General features: G+C 40.3%; 1 protein-coding gene across 1 annotated transcript in view; it reads left to right on the top strand.

Moving 5' to 3' along the window:
• Window positions 1–17,308, top strand: part of LAMA4 (laminin subunit alpha 4) — a 557,086-nt gene that overhangs the window by 410,572 nt on the left and 129,206 nt on the right. The window contains exons 24-27 of the mRNA XM_069234539.1: window positions 4,425–4,558; window positions 6,167–6,338; window positions 11,632–11,763; window positions 15,756–15,895. Coding sequence (XP_069090640.1) covers window positions 4,425–4,558; window positions 6,167–6,338; window positions 11,632–11,763; window positions 15,756–15,895 — 578 coding nt within the window. The remainder of the gene's footprint in view (window positions 1–4,424; window positions 4,559–6,166; window positions 6,339–11,631; window positions 11,764–15,755; window positions 15,896–17,308) is intronic.

Raw genomic sequence — 17,308 nt, 5'->3', positions numbered from 1 at the left:
TTAGATGACCTTCTAAGAAACAGAGGCAAATTGTACCATAATTGCCCGCTTTATCCTTTATCTGTAAATGTCCTACCGCCTAGGCGTACTTTCCAAAACCTGTTGACATACACCAGGTTACCAGTGCTTGTTTGGAGGGCTTTTCCAGGACTATAACTTCTCAGTCTTTCTCTTAGCTGGGCCAGCCCCTTCCCTTGAAGGGCCTTAAAGATAATACACATTGCCTTTAAAATAATCCTCTGCCCCATTGGGAGCCAGTGCAAGTCTTTCAAAGCCCCTGACCCAGATAATCTACTAGGTCTATTTAGTGCCATTTTAGCAGCTGTCATCGATGTTCTGAGTAGTCTGTTTATCAAGTAATCTGGGGATCCAAGTAGGATAGTGTTACAGTAATCGAATCTGCTCATTATCATACTTCTTACCACTAGGGATCTGGATTGAACCAGTAGAAGGGGTAACAACTTCCCGATGTTCCTTAGCAATGCGAAGCAGGAGCCAACAACTTTTTTGACATGTTGTCCAGGGATAGCTTGCCATCAAGTATTACCCTCCGATTCCGAACTGTGTTAGACGGCAGAATCTTGTCAGCATCGTAAAGGGGGCAGAATTTATTAAGAACTGTAAAAGGAATCTTACTTGCTGAGCAGCACAGGTGCACAGTACTGTCCCAATTAAGCTTAAAGGAATTCGTACTCATCCACTTAGCAATGTTAGACACACAGTTCTGAAAGACTGTCACCGCATCCAACTGATTGTTATTAAGGAACAGAATCAGCAGTGTGTCATCTGCATAATTGACCACTCTGATGTTATGTGCCTTTATATGGGAGATAAGTGGTCGCATATAGAAGTTAAATGAAATGGGGCTGATTGCCGAGCCTTGAGATACTGCCTGATGTAGGTAGTTGAAATCAGAAAGGAAACAGGGGCACCATTGCCGCCTGTCACGCTAGGATAGATAAGATTTCAACCATTTTAAAACTAGTCCTCTCTATCCCAATTGAAGCTAATTGTACCAGGAGCATATCATGGTTGACAGTGTCAAAAGCAGCAGACAGATGAAGCATCTCCAAGACTGTCGACTGGGCACTGCCCACCCTCATCCCTAGCTCATTCAAGGCAATCAATAGCGCAAACTCAGGTTCATGTCCAGGGTTGAAACCAAACTGTTCATCTTCCAATAAAGGGAAGGTTTCTAGAAACCGAGACAGATTTCTGCTCACAAATCACTCCAGCACTTTCACCGGGAAAGGCAGTAGTGAAATAGGTCTGTAATTGCTTAGAACCAGTGGGTCTGCCGTAACCTTTTTTAATAGAGGAGTAACAATTGCCTATTTCTACATCGATGGTTCCTCACCCTTCAGCAAGGACTGATTGCTGATCTGCCAACTAAAAAGGGAAAGTTCATCACTGAACTCATTCCATAACTTGGGGGGTAGAGGGTTCTGAGGTGAACCCAAGGAAGGTGATAAGGCACTAGATCGAAAATATTCTTCTGATAGGGTGCCATTACTCTCTAACTTGTATGTGTGGTGCTCAGCTATCTCTGAGGCAGTCTGATTTACGGTAACTTCTGACTGTGAAGATAATATCAATCTCTTCGAAGATCTTACTGATTTTCTTTTCAAAGAAACTAGCCAGATCATCACATAGTGCTTGTGAAGGTCTGACATCTTTCCTTAACCAAACCGGGTTGGACAGCTCTTGAAGAATGTCAAATACCTTCCCAGTGCTGATCGAGGCATTAGAGAAATATTCCACCTTTACTTTGTGAACATCGTTTTTATAATCCTGCAGCTTTTTTCTAAGGTTATGTTTATCAGCCTCATCATACCCGCTGCAGCATTTCCTTTCCAATCTCCCACAAGTTCATTTAAGGGTTCTCAATGATTCATTGTATCATGGCACTGAAGGCCTATGGCGGGACCTCAAATTAATAATTGGGATAATTTTATCCAGAGTCTGTACAATCTCCTGCTCAAATAATGTGCAACTAAGGTCTACTGAGTTCATGGGGTCAAATGGGCTTCTGAACTTAAAAAGTGTGCCTGAGCTAGGCTTGAACAATTTATGTCATTGTCTCCCACTTCTTTTTAAACTAATCCCCTGCTTAGAGTAACAATACTACTTTAGCAGCACCTCAAAAGTAATCAAAGCACCATCTGTCCAATAAAGGGATGTAATTTCCTTGACTAAAATCAGTCCTTCTGGAGAGAAAATAAAATCAAGCGTATGTCGTGCTTTATGCGTAGGGCCCTGTACTTGTTGTTTCAAGCCCAAGATTTTAAAAATATCCATCAATTCTCTCAAAGGGGGGGATGAGCTCTCCCTCTGCCCATGTATTGAAATCCCCTAAAACAATTACATTTGAATGTGTGAGTGCCATATTAGAGAAAACTTCGAGCAAGGGGATAAGCTGTTGACTAGGAAGACCATGAGACCTATAGCACAGAGTGCCTGATAGGGCATTACCTTTTTCCATGTTGACCGTGAAGCCCAACACTTCCGAGCCTGATATCTCATCAAGCACTAATAATGAAAAATCCCATTCCTCCTTCTATATTATCCCCACTCATCCCCCTTTCTGGTATACCCGCGGTTTGTGAAGAGCTTTAAAGCCCCCTGGAAAAGCCAGACCTAAATCTAATACTGAATCAGGGGTAGTCCATGTTTCTGTAATGAAGGACACATCCCAATTTCCTGAGTCTAATAACTAATTTATCTCAGTAGTGTGTTTTACCAGTGACTTGGCATTTACTAGGCCATATTACATGGTAGTGTGTATCTCACCAGTAGTACAAGGAGGGGGCCTCCTAGAGCATACATTCTCCGGGGTGGTACAGAAGGCAACTATATTGTTTGCTAATTGATAACAACAGATCCCTCGAATACTGAATTATCTGTTCACACCTAGTAACAGGATTCCCCCGTCTGACATGCAACCTGCAGCATGGCTGGGGCTATGCGTTGTCAGTGCGTTGACAGGCGCTGAAGGACTTGCCTTTGGCCTGCCTTCGGCACACCTGCTGCATGCATCCTTTGCGCAGTCACACTTGCATTGCGTTTAAATAGTGTTCCTAAAAAAGACTAGACTGTCAACAATGATGGCAGTCAGCAGGGTCCGCTTTCACAGGTGTGGCTGGAATGTCTAAATCACCCAACAATTTAAAGCTTAAAAACCCCAACTGACCTTTTTTCTGCCCCGCCAAAAAGTGCAAAGAAGCAGTTTGTGCAAATCGTGCTGTACAAATCAATATATTTTATCTCTACACTGTCGTGCTTGCATTTCGTAGCATCACATTAAAAACGTTTATCACTTAATTATGAAATAGGGGAACAGCAAGTGGAGTGGAGTGGAGTTTTAATGATTTGAAGTGCAAACTGGACAGGTGGCAAAAAGGAGTATTTGCTCAACTGAAGATTTGTGCAGCTGGGTGGGATAAACGGAAGTGAGAAAGGGAAGAGGGTGTTCGTACTGCATGGTGTAGGAGGGGGAATGATGGTGCCAGAGGTTGGGGAGGGAAGAGATAATTGTCAATTTGTAGGTTGTTAGTGGATCTAGAGCAGAGATGAATGCGATTTTGTCCACTTTACAAGAACTAGGTAAGAGCAGCTATCTTTCCAACTTGTGGCGGTGAGAGTGCCTGTGGACAAACTTGTTAAATTACACTGTCAAATCTCACGAAATTCATAAATTTCACCCTATGTCAAATTCACGAAATGTCTCCAAAGTTTGGGTAATGAGAGTTTATGATACTTAAACATGTAAAAGGAGGAGCAGAATATGTGTAGGAACGGCAAACCGGCACCCTAGAGACATATGCTAGTCGGTTCGAACCTCTCTCCTGCTGGCTTTAGTTTGGTACACGATGTATGCCCCTGCGTGGAAAAAGTTACGGCAAATAATAATTTGTGCTCCAGTTATAATTTTGTGTAATTTTTCTGAGATTCTTATTTCCAGAATGGCAGTGCTGACCTAGGGATAAAGCTGAGCAGCAGAGTACGTTAAGGCTCGAAAAGGGCGGGAAGCATAAGCTGAAAGATTTGCGAGAATCACACTATATGCAGTGCTTTAAATGGGCCGGTACTCTACGGTACTGAGTACCGGCACTTTTTTATTTTGAGAGGGAGAGTACCGGCACATCTCAAGAAAAACGTAATACTTTTAATTGGAGAGTACCGGCACTTTTCGGGAACAAGCAGGTACTCTGGTACAGAGTACCTGCACTTCTATTTTTCCATTTAAAGCACTGACTATATGCAACATTTATTCTTATGTGATATATATTTTCCAATGTCCCATGGTGTCTCAAAATCTTCATGAGCAGTGGGGTTGTTACGAAGACGTCCTCCAAAGACATATGAAGTATTCATACGTTCACAATCACATTTTATTAATTTGTCTTTCTTTTTCTTGTTCACAGCTCCCTGCAAGCTTAGATCTCCCTGGCTTTGTTGGCTGTCTAGAATTAGCCACCTTGAATGATGACATCATTAGTTTATACAATTTCAAACACATTTACAACATGGACACCTCCTTAGAGAAACCATGTGCAAGGTAAAGAAGAACTACTTTCAAATTATCAGTCCACAAAATCGGCTAATAAATAATTGCTCACTATCATCACGTTGCAGAGTATAAGAGACCACGTTATTTTACCTGTTCTGCAGCTTAGTAAAATATGCAGTTACAGTTGTTGACTTTAAACTTACTTCCCGCATGAAGCACAACACTTCAATCCACAGCTACAGATTGTTGCAATAAATATATCAATTTTTCCACTTAAAGATAAAACACGTATTATTTTATATATATCCCAGTCCACACAGAAAGGAGTCCTCTTACGATCGATCCCCATTCTAACCGCATTATCGGCCAGGTAGGCTCTAATTTATAGGATTTATTTTTATCACGGTGAGATGACATCTATATGGAGCACAGTGTGAATCACGTCCTTGTACGTCCAAAGATGTTGCCCATCATTTTACTGACCCAAGATACATGCTATAGTTAGATCATTAAATTATATTTTTATCAATCTCTCTCTCACACTCCTACACACACGCACGTACACCTACATGCAGGTGAGCACGTGCGCGCGCGCACACACACACACGCACACACACTCACAGTCCCACACACACACTCCTACCCATAGCTATGTTTTCCCCAGCACACATAAACAGCCCATATCATCCATTTCTAAGTGGTGCTGAAACAATTTTCAGACCGGAGGTGCTGGCATTTGTGTCACATCACCAAAGTCACAAAGATTATGAACAGTCCAAGCATTACACAAAGAACAAGTATAGCAAATGAACCAATCCCATCAGACAGGAGAGTCATAAGGATGTGGTATGTAATCGGAGGTGCATTTTGGAACACTGTGTATTTTAGCATGGCATGGTAGTGCATTGTCATTTACAGACATCACATTTTCCATTGACGTGCCAACTACATTTTCAGAGACATGCAGTTTTAGTGATAAAACTATGTTGCGCGCAACCACAATGTGTGCACAATGTGTGCAAATCAGGTTTCAGTGGTTATATGCACATCATTGAGTAAAGTGTCTTGATTTGTTATGATCCTGTTAAAAAAGTCTGTTTCCATCACACTTCAGAATTTCAAATTACAGTGCTTCATTAACAGCTGGCATATTTTGAAATATTTGTACACTAAATTTAAATGTTACAAAATGTGCACTCAGAGAAAGAAAAGTAAACACCAGTCGCCATGTTAGAAGAATAACTAGTAATATGTTGGCAGATGTCGCCTGACTGACATTTGACCTCTGGCTTTGAATGCTCCAAAAAATATAACAAGATAAAGACATAATATCAAGGCATCTTTACTAGTTATTCACCTTCTAAACTCCAGTATGGTTATTTCTGATGGTGCTACAGCACCCCCCCAACCACTATTTCCTCAACCGGATTGGACTCCTTCAAGCACACCCAATCAGAAATGAACCTCCCCAATCCCTAACCATTATTACTGAGCTCAAACACCTCTCATAAACATCATGCGTATTTCCCTGCCCTCCTTTCACAAAGATGCACACATGTATTCAGCTCACTCAGGCATCATGCTTTTAAATTCTTGTGTTATTTACAACCTTTTCCTTTTTACTTTTTTTGCTCTAACATGTGACTGTCACGCTAGAAATAAATGGGCTTTTGCGCAGAGTGGAGCAGCAACTTATTTCTTCGATGGCTCTGGCTATGCGGTGGCACGGAACATTGAAAAGAGAGGCCGTTTCAGCCAAGTGACTCGGTTCGATATTGAAGTTCGGACACCCATGGACAATGCACTGATCTTTTTGATGGTGAATGGGGTAGGTAAACGTTCTCTGCTACAATGGTAGTTATGCATGTACAGTCACTGCCGATTTACATTATTTGAAATATTTAATACTTAAGACATAGTGGTCATTAAGCAGCCCTTGTTGCAATGAGCAAAAGCACCAGCAATAGCTCAGTACCTAACTATGTCTACTGTGATACTACATTGATTGGGATGCATATGAACAGTACATACTCCATTCATTTAGGCATCAAGTGCTATTGGTATGCTTTTCAGAATCTCTGTCTTTGCCAGATTTGGGGTTTTCCTGAAAAGAGCCCTTTCCTTATGCACCTGTTTCACTCTTTGTCTCATTGAATTAACTTGTGGGAGAACTTCTATGTTGATCAGCTAAGGTCGCGACGGCTGTGTTTTTCAGTAAAGATGCATCAATTCTACGTGCAGCCAGTGTACTGACTAGTCTTATCTGTATAAACATTACAGTGCTTAACTTTGGAATCTGCGTAATTGTCTTAAGCTTAGATCCATTGAAATTGCTGTTTTTTATAAGCAAGAATCATAAACCTTACTCTTTCACTTAAATAGTTCAATATTACGACTCAGGGCCTGATTTAGAGTTTGACAGCTGGGGTTACTCTGTCACAAACGTGACAGATATCCCATCCCCGGTATTACAATCCCATTATATCCTAAGGAAATCGTAATAGAGCGGACAAGCTATCCAACATGTTTGTGATGGAGTTACCCGTCCATACAACTCTAAATCAGGTCCTCAGTCATCTAACTGGAAAACATGTTAATGGAAGTGATGCAGCTTGAAGGTCAATCACTTTGCTTCGTCATTTCTGCAGCCCCCTTTTTAAATAGAGGCTTCAGGTCTCCAGTGCCAGTGGTCTGCCATAGTTAGTCTTGTATGAAAATCATGCAGCATGCTGTTTGTTAAAGTTCTGTTTACCTCATCATTAAAGGGTAAGGGAGAAGCTGGATAAACCTATAACACACCCTTGCTCGAATACACCACAGAGCCTAGCTAAGAGTCTAGAATCATTATCTCTCATTTCAGCAATACCAAATATGTAAAAAGTATTGACTAATACTAACTAAAACGTGTGACAAAAACAACTAAAGAAACCTATAAAAAATTCTTAAATGTTTTTAATAAAGCTGTAAAGAAACATCCTTAAGCATGTTTTATTAAGACTATGGTAAAAATGTGTGCTTGCACACACTGCATTTGTAAATTTACTGGAAAAATATATGCATACTTCTCCAACCACTCCATCTGCACTAGCGTTGAGGCTAAATCTGCCTCCAAGAAGTAGAAGAGTATGAGTAGGAGGGCATGATGAAGGTAGTCAAATATTCTAGGAAGCTTTCCTTGTCATTCTCCTATTTTGGATTTTATGACACTTGCAATTTTTAAGTGGGTTTTAACTGCAGGATGAGGTCAAGAGCTTGAAAGTCTTAGTGTAAGATGGAGTGGAAGTGCCTGCAGTGAAGAGTTCTTGTGGAAATAAAAAAACAGCAGATGGGACTTCCAGGAGACAAACAAGTTACACTATGTGTCAGATCACGCTGGAAGGTAATTCTGGCCAAGTCAGAGGAAGCTTTGATTGTGCGCTTGGCGATTTTCAGATTTCAGATCCATCATGCCAGGATCAACTTGTAAAAGAGCGGTGTATTACGAACACTTGGCTAGGTGCTGATTCCATTTTTACCACTACTGAGGCTCCAAACATCAGACTGACATGGCAGCAAAATCTGTCCGAGTGCCCCACTGTACTAGAAGGTAAGATCAGTGACTCTGATAACAAAGTTCTTCAAATCAGACATGATCCAATTGAGAAAATGTCTACTGCTTCTTCAAGAGTTCTTTCTTCTCCAAAATCCAGCTACCATATTTTTTGAGCACAAGTTGGTATTTTTCTAGGATGTGTTCCATGGCACATTTTCAAACCTTTTAGTAACCAATGTTAATCACTTTATCATCTTTCCTGTTCTCACCATTTCAGCAGTATGGTAATCTCAAAGCCTTGAGGGACTTGGTTTGGACCTCCTTATATCATGTGCCCTAAACCTCTATCACGGCTTCAGTCCTAGTGTACTGAAAATGTGCCATTCTGTGTTGTATTTTATTTTGTTTGCAAAGTGCACCATGTGCAACATCTTCTTGGCACAATGGAGGGTAAAACTAACAAGCTGCTGACAGTGAAAACAAGAAGCTGAGGATAAATCAGATAGTAAATAATCAGATCCGTAAGAATTTTCAGAACATAAAACAGTTTTCCAAAAATAACTTTAGGCAGGTAAAAAAAAGCTTGATCACCATCTGTTGCAAAGTTGTTTTTGGAATAATGAGCAGTGCACATATCTTAACTAAGGCATTCCCAGGGGAACTTGGAAGTTAAAATGATGAAAGGCAAACATTCCAGCGAACTTACTTAACATTAAATAATTCCAATGTTGTCTATAAAACAAGTGTTTGCAAACACAGAGGGCTGTGTCTGGTAAAGCACAAATATGTGTATAAAATCATAAATATTTGTATAGAAACACATATTGATGTACCACAAATAAGGGTGCCTGATGGTAAACTGTTGTCAATTAATAAACATTGGCATCATAGTAAAACACATGGCTTCAACATTTAACATCAGATAAACATGGGGTAGAGCATTGTAGAGGAGGAAAGTACCAAGTGAAATTTATGTACATGCACATAATAACGGAGACCGCACCAATTTTCATGTCACATGATTTCCACTGTCTTCACATGTTCACCCAGCGAGGAGTTGAACATAAACGGTGACAGGAATGAGGAGCTGGAAACCACTGAAAAGTGTTGATTTCCAGCTCCTCTTTGAAGGCTGTAACAAGCCAATGTCCATTAAGAGGTGTGAAAACACTCCAGGAGATCGACTGCAGCCCCAGCAACCTTTGTTTATTTGTTTTTTAAGAGGAGGGGGAATAAGGTCAATGAGGGCAAGGCACTGGGACAGATGGGCCTCAAAGGGAGTTCTGTATAAGGCCCCACCCGCTCCACAGCCACACCCCCTTCTCACACCGCAATTTTTATTTTCAGGTTGACAGATCTGTATCACTTCAACTTAAAAATAGTCCTGCATTTAATAATAAGCCACTAAAGTGTGACTGTGGCCAGATTTATGTGGTTACACACCTGTGCGGTGAAGGATTCGGGTCCTGATACTAACATTGTAGCTACATAAAAGGCAACCCTCAGGAGGTCAGGTGGAGTTTGGGGATGCCCATCAGTAGTGAGATACAATAGTAAATCCTACAGAGCATAGGGATTGTACTTCTGATTTAAAATCAATAGGGAAGAAAGGTTTAATTCCTTTGATGAGGTAGCTATAGTTTTTTTTAGTAAGGAGTTTATGTATGTTTCATGCTTGAAGTAGTTGCCTAGCATAACATCCAGATATTTGGCACAATCAGCAATGGATTGTTTTCAGTTGAACATCTTAAGGGGGCCAGTCAATTTTGCCCTGGGGGAGATCAGGAGGATCTCCCTTTTTTCTGAGGTCAGCTAGACATGATGAGTAGACCTGCAACATTGGATATTGATGAGTGTTTGAGCCAAGGAGGCAATGTGTTCCGTGGCAGGTGGTAGGAGATGTTGGAAAGTTTCTAAGGTATGCCTCCTGGATTTGCTTTCAGGATAAAGAATATGTGTGTTTGCATAAAGCCTTGACCAACTTGCTGGGGTACACCTCTGGTGTAATACTGCATTAGACATTTTTACAGGTGTTTCTTTTAGCAATCAGTAAGATCTCACGTCTTTGCAAAGTGATGGCATTAAAATTATGAGACTAGTCAATGGAAATACAACTAACCAAAACTTTAACTGCTGTACTCCCCTGTCCAAGATGTTCCCTAGGAATTGAAAAAGGTACACCCAGGAGATGAAACACTAGCTCAGTTCCAAGAACAAGTGGGCCTTGTCCTAGTACCAATGACCTAGAAGCTTGACTAATGACAAAGAATTGCTCCTCCCTCAATCACCAAAGTCAGAATTTGGGAAAGCAAGAGTTCCTCATGAGTGCCAGATTGTATATTTAACAGGGAGTTTACTGTCCCACTGAGTAGAGAAATGACTTACTAAAAAAAGTGAAAGGGTGGCACAAATATGAGATTTTCATGCTCTTCTATCCACCAAATATAGAGCACAGGCCAATGTACAGCTAGTCTCTAGTAGCACTTCAGTACACACTGGTCATTATGGTCAGATGTAAGTGACACAAAATAACACACAAAACATTTGTTAGATAACATCCCATATAAACCAATAGCAATACAGAAAATAAAAGGGAATTTAACATTAAAAAAATACCAATACCAATGCAGCTGTTAGTCTTGTGAAGTTGTGGGAAAGCATTTGGCAATTTTAATAAAAAAAGGGCAACATATACCGAAACTTAACCAGATAAAATATATTGCAGATGTAGTGAGCTTTACCTTACTGATCTGTGCATAATCATGCCGGCCTAAGTAAGCCTGTGATCCTTTTAGGTTGTAAACTGCCATATAGCTTTTCAGTTCATTTTTATTGGAGATATTTCTACACTATGGGCCTCATTCTGACTTTGGCGGGCGGCGGAAGCCGCCCGCCAAAGTACCGCCGTCAGAATACCGCTGCGCGGTCAAAAGACCGCCGCGGTAATTGTGAGTTTCCCGCTGGGCTGGCGGGCGACCGCCAGAAGGCCGCCCGCCAGCCCAGCGGGAAACCCCCTTCCACGTGGATGCCGGCTCCGAATGGAGCCGGCGGAGTGGAAAGGGTGCGACGGGTGCAGTTGCACCCGTCGCGATTTTCAGTGTCTGCTATGCAGACACTGAAAATCTTGGTGGGGCCCTGTTAGGGGCCCCTGCAGTGCCCATGCCATTGGCATGGGCACTGCAGGGGCCCCCAGGGGCCCCACGACACCCGTTACCGCCAACCAGGTTCTGGCGGTCAAAACCGCCAGAACCAGGCTGGCGGTAAGGGGGTCGGAATCCCCATGGCGGCGCTGCCTGCAGCGCAGCCATGGAGGATTCCTCAGGCCAGGGGAAAACCGGCGGGAAACCGCCGGTTTCCCTTTTCTGACCGCGGCTTTACCGCCGCGGTCAGAATAGGCCTGGATGCACCGCCAGCCTATTGGCGGTGCATCCGCGGTCCCCGGCCGCCAGGGTCGTAATGACCCCCTATGTTTGTTGTTTTGTAATATTGTTTTTAAATCTGTAGATGTCTGTCTCTGTGTGAAGAAGGATTACTTAGCCTGATACATTTCCAATCTAGTGTCACACTAGTCCTCTTCTTTTTTGGACAGAGCTTGTTCTTCAGCCTGGAGGTCCAGGATGGGTATCTGCGCTTGTTTTATGATTTTGGCTTCAGCAAAGGTCCTGTGCTCTTGGATGATTCTATGAAGAAGGCCCGTATTAATGATGCAAGATTCCATGAGGTAAGCAATCCATGTGTTTGCTCTCAATTTGAGTGATCAGGATCTTAGAGGCATACTCTCAGTCTTTTGAGCAGCATGCACAAAATATAGACAAACCTTATTGTTTAATGAAGCATACACAATCCAAAATGAACAAAGTAAAATGTTATTACATTTTCTAAACTCTTGCAATGTGAGCTTCATTGTAAATGTTCAGCTACTTATGTGTAACAGACTATGATCTCTGACTTCTTAAACGTATTGTGATATCATTCCAAAATAATTATCTACGAATCATTAAGTCTATTAATAGAGTTGTACAGATGTTTAATTATTAATTTATGATGGTGTGTGCAAAGTTGTGGGTTCATCTAAATCTATGTTATGCCAATGCATGATTGAAAATGCACCTGAGATGGCAGTTACAGGCTCTTGCTCATCTGCTTCTTCCATCCTCTCCGTGTGGTATCAGCTATTAATGCTAGAGACAAGCAAGCGTGTGGTGCTGGAAAACCACATATGTCTGCTTCCCTAGCTGATTTGTCACAACAATTGCTGAGTTTATGAGTGATGAACACCAACATCCCCATTACACTATTTGAAATGAGTAATCACAATGTTCTTGTACTTAATGAATCCCACAAAGCCAATTTTGATCTAAAGACATGATCTGGGATGAAGAAAAATTGCCAACTCAGGGCTATAGTAGTAAAGGAACTATTTTTGTATGCATCTTTTTAAAAAAAAAGTTTGAAAAAACATAACTTTTATCCAAGTTTTCAAAGTGATTATCAATAGCAATTAGGCATACACTTACAATATTTGTAGTGCAAAGAATCTGTAATGGCTACCGAATCCTATGCCATATGTTAATATTCCATGAAGAGAAAATATCTGCTATGATGTAAAGTTTAAATATTAAAACTATCTGGGAAGAAAAACATACCTGTAGTTCTGTAGTAAACATCTCACAACACATTACTCCTGATCGCTCCAACACCTCAGAACACATTGACCCTCACACCAAGGACTCACTCAATATCACCTTAGCTTGTCACCACAAATGCTTCCATTTGATACTCAAGATGTTCTGCTTAACAGTCTACATGTGCCTTTGTTAAACTTAAATTTCCTTTGTGCCAGAGCATAATTGTGTGATGAACAGAATTTATAATTAAATGAGTACTTCAAGTTTGTTTTTTCTTTGTGCCTTAAGCACATAACAGGGACATCTTATTTCATTTGACAGATTTATTGTCATTTATTTATGAGATAATCCTGCTCTTATTCACTTCTCTGGGTATGTGGCCAGGTAGGTTTCTCCACCTGAGCCCTTTCCTTATAGGAAAAACTGTACAATGGAGTATCTTCTATACATAGCTTAAGTGCATTTAAAACAACAGGTTATCCTGAATTCCATAAATCTCCTTAGTGTCCATACCACTACCTAAAATACTTTTGAGCGCTACCACAAATTGAGCAAAATTGGTTGTAAAAGCAAAAATATGCTAACTTCAATGAAGTAACAGTAGCTATAAATATATGCATATTCAAGCATTAGTGTTTAAATATACAGATAAATACTTGACTTTCTTAACACCTTTGACAAGTAAACAATCAGAAGAGTAAATATCAGTTACTATCTAATATTCTATGTTCATGTCCCAATACCTTTTATGAATAATCACATAAAGGGAAACCCGGTATATCCTTGTGGGCTTGGGTGGTACAATACAAACAGATGAGAACGCCAACAAGGGATATAGTTATGAAAATATTCAATGAGTTAAGGTAAATTATTGATGCAAATTGCTGGCATTTGAATTCAATTCAACATCAACATTTTAGATTATCAGTCAAAAAGCACCAATCATGACTACAGGTCTTACCAATTAGAACAGCTATGTTTAGAATAAAATTCAAATTCTGACAATGAGTACAAAGAGGATAATAAGCAAAAACAGTAATGGTAGGGGTTATATATCAACAATTCTTTGACTACATTTACACTGTCTGGTTCAGTTCTGGTCAATTATCCTCGACATATGTCAACGTACTCAATGCCCATTTTCTTGGATATTACAGATTGTATGTTAAATTCACATAACGAAAAACAAATTTTCAAAGAGGTTCTACAGAAAGATGGGTGATGCATCAATGTGTAGGTCTCTAAGCATTTCCATCCACAAGGCCATCCTCAGGCAACAAAGTTTCAACTGAAAACAAAACATCCCCTAAGCTCAATGGGATTCTAAGAACAAGAGTGATATCAGTAATCAGAATCGTGTTGTGAAAAGCCTCTCCTGGTCCTATCACGTTTCCTCTGAAACCTGTACTGATCGAAGTTGACTTCATTGTAATGTGTCTCATAATATGAATCAGGGATCTTGAAGTCAACAACTACTTGATAAAGAGAACACTTATGTACCCATTTCAGTTAGTTTCTGTGTTCAAGTGAGATAACTTCAAGCCTAGTCTCTGTGTCTGTCAGTGCAAGCTCTACTTATCCCTGATTCATATCCTAAGACATGTCGCTACCAGGTCAACTTCAATCCTAGTGCAGCAAAGCACAGGGAGGCCCATTGATTAAAATTAGTGCGTCATTTTAACACCTGCTCTGAGCAGGCGTTAAAAATGACTGAAAAAATGGTGCAGTGAAATCTTGTGAATTTCACTGTACCAGTTGTTTAAGCTTCCCTGCATACATTATGCCTGACACAGGAATAATGTGGTGCAAGCGTTTACAAAGTGGCGCAATGCAAGCATTGCACCACATTGTAAATATGGCATGGGAGTAAGGACTCTTTAAGGCGCCTTAGCATTAAAAAAATGACACTAGGGTGGGGCAAGGTGGCGCTGGGGTCTTGTAAATATGTCCCCAAGTATTTTGCCACTTCTCTGATGAACCATAGGAACAAGACAGGTGTAGAAGAAGTGTAGAAATGTAAATAAAAAAGTAAAATAAATCAGGGGCAGGGAGAAGTCATTAGCTGGTAATTTTGTATTGGTGGTGTTTATATTATGAAATACAGCCTAATGAACAATCATGGCAAGACCAGCGATAGCGATCACTAAGGTAGCTTTAATATACATTTACCACAATGATGGTGTGTAGATTTTGTGTTTGATTAGTCAAAATCTATCATTAAAGATTTATAATGCTATACTCACAAGACCAAGAGACCCAGATCCACATCTCATTGGCCTAATGTTAATAGTTTAAGCTCATCTATGGGTCTTTTATTTTCAGGGAATCATTGCCTTTAGCCACCGAAGGTGGCATCCTTTATTGTAAGGGCTGATCCTAGTTGTAAATTCAAATTCAGACTTGTCTTTTCTCTGTCTCCTTTCTTGCCCGTATAATTTAGGATACACTCTATTTCCCTAGTATACTAGCACAAATTATGGGATTTAAAGTTAAATGTGTGTGGTGGTAGTAGTGTTATTTTATTAATACACCACTCTCATAAGAATAAAACCCAGCAAAAAAGGGTTGATTATGGCCTTACCTACACCTGAATGGCAAACGTCAAGAAGTTTCTGCTCACAATAGGGCCCAAACATATAGCTGTAGGGTCATTCATCAAGATTGCAGAGCACACACTCTCTGTCAGTCAATTCAAGGTATTACTTTGTGAACTACGTGATAGTACATACATTTACCTTCACCATGAAGAGTCATACATCAGTCCCCTGGGAAAGTATTCATGGACTTTGTGGTGAGGGTTTATAGGGTTTTCATACCAGAGATGCCTATACATTCTTGTACGGTCACTGATGAAGGTGTTGATGGGACTTATAGTCACATTATACACTATTTTCACTACAGAAATACTATGCTTTCTTGCATGTGGTTGAATTGTTGGGGAGAAGGAGAGAAGGTCATACATTTTATTTAACAACACACAACTATATATCAAAAGTAACCAAGTTGTTATTCTTTGGGTAGAGACAGATATTATTCAGCTTTATTTATGCAGAATTTACTATCCAGGCCCATCTTTTCCCTTCAGATTTCAATTATTTACCACCATTCTAAGAAAATGATTTTGGTAGTTGACAGAAGACACGTGAAAAGTGTGGACAATGAGAAGATGTCAATACCATTCTCTGATATATACATAGGAGGAGCACCATCAGAGATTCTTCACAGGTTAGTTTTTCTAACGTAAATAAGCATATTTTTTGTTTAATATTTTCATGTCACTTTTACATGTGGTCAACGATTAGCAATGTTCAAAGATCATTGAAGTCCACTGGATGTTAAACTGTCTGTGTGAAATCAGGATGCTCATCTTTCAGTGTATCTCTCTTATCAGTCACCGCAAACAAGCAGTAGAAGATTTTGTACTGAATGCCATGTTAGCAGTAGTCCTAGAGTGATCTTGTACTGAATAGTCACATGCTTTATTCATTTTTTTCATATTATTGATCCTAGACATGCAAATTTACTAAGAAAGTCTGATAAATTACACTGCTAATAAAATCTGCACCAGTTTCAGTCCCTCAAGCTTTCAACTGTCAACCACTCCTGTAAATACATTGAAGCATAACTGACCCTTCTTTAAGCAGTTTGGTTGACCCCTTCACTGGATTTAACACCTCATTCTGAGACTTGGTAACCCACATGGTAACTCTGCTTTTCATAGATAGCCTGATACTTGGGGTATTGGTAATTCTGATGGGCAGTTACTGGTGGGCATACAAGTGAAGGTCCTCTTAGAAATGAGGGAGAAATTGCATGGAATTAGTAAATTTGGACCAGATTCATTAAGTACTTCCATATTTTCCCCTGGAATTTTACCTAGAGATTTTGGCTGCCTTCAGCAGACAGAGGGTCTGATTTAAAGTTTGGTAGAGGGGTTCCTCTGTCACAACAGTGATGGATACCCTGTCCAGCAGAATATAAATCCTGTATGATATAATGGGATTTATATTCGGCGGACAGGTTATCCATCACCGTTGTGAGGGAGTAACCACTCCACCAAACTCTAAATCATGCCCTAAGTCTTCAGGAGGTTTGGCACCAGAATTTCCTGGCATGAATATTGTCTGAAAAAAAAACTGAGTGTACAAAATATGGCCCCTTTGGAGTTAATAATAGAATATCTACACTCAGTGTAACAGTAAGTATGTAAACGATAATTAGGCCACAATATTTATGTCAGACAATAGTCTTGTTACTGATATTCTGACATACAACCCTATAGTGAAAGTCACTGGGTCTGTGGATTAATCACTGGCCTTGCTGTCTGGAGTTACCAATCTTATTAGAAAAATGAAGAACTTGTAATCAAGGTGTTAGACTTGGTAGAGCAAGGTGCAATCATTTTTCATCCAATGAAATCTTGATTGACCAAACTCAACAACCAATAATCCACAGCCAATGAATACAGAGCTTTGCCAGCACAGCAGAATATAGTATAAAACTTCAAAATAGTGCATATCTCAGCTACAGCTGAAACAGCAACAGGGTAGCATAGGCAGAACACAAAGTTTGTGTGCATACATGGTCCATAGGAAAAGCTTCCTGTAGTGCAAACCCGTTTAGTCAGTTCAAGTCATC

This window comes from Pleurodeles waltl, chromosome 5 (assembly GCF_031143425.1).
Source record: "Pleurodeles waltl isolate 20211129_DDA chromosome 5, aPleWal1.hap1.20221129, whole genome shotgun sequence".
NCBI classification, from domain to species: Eukaryota; Metazoa; Chordata; class Amphibia; order Caudata; family Salamandridae; genus Pleurodeles; species Pleurodeles waltl.
This window is presented reverse-complemented; position numbering and strand designations above follow the sequence as displayed.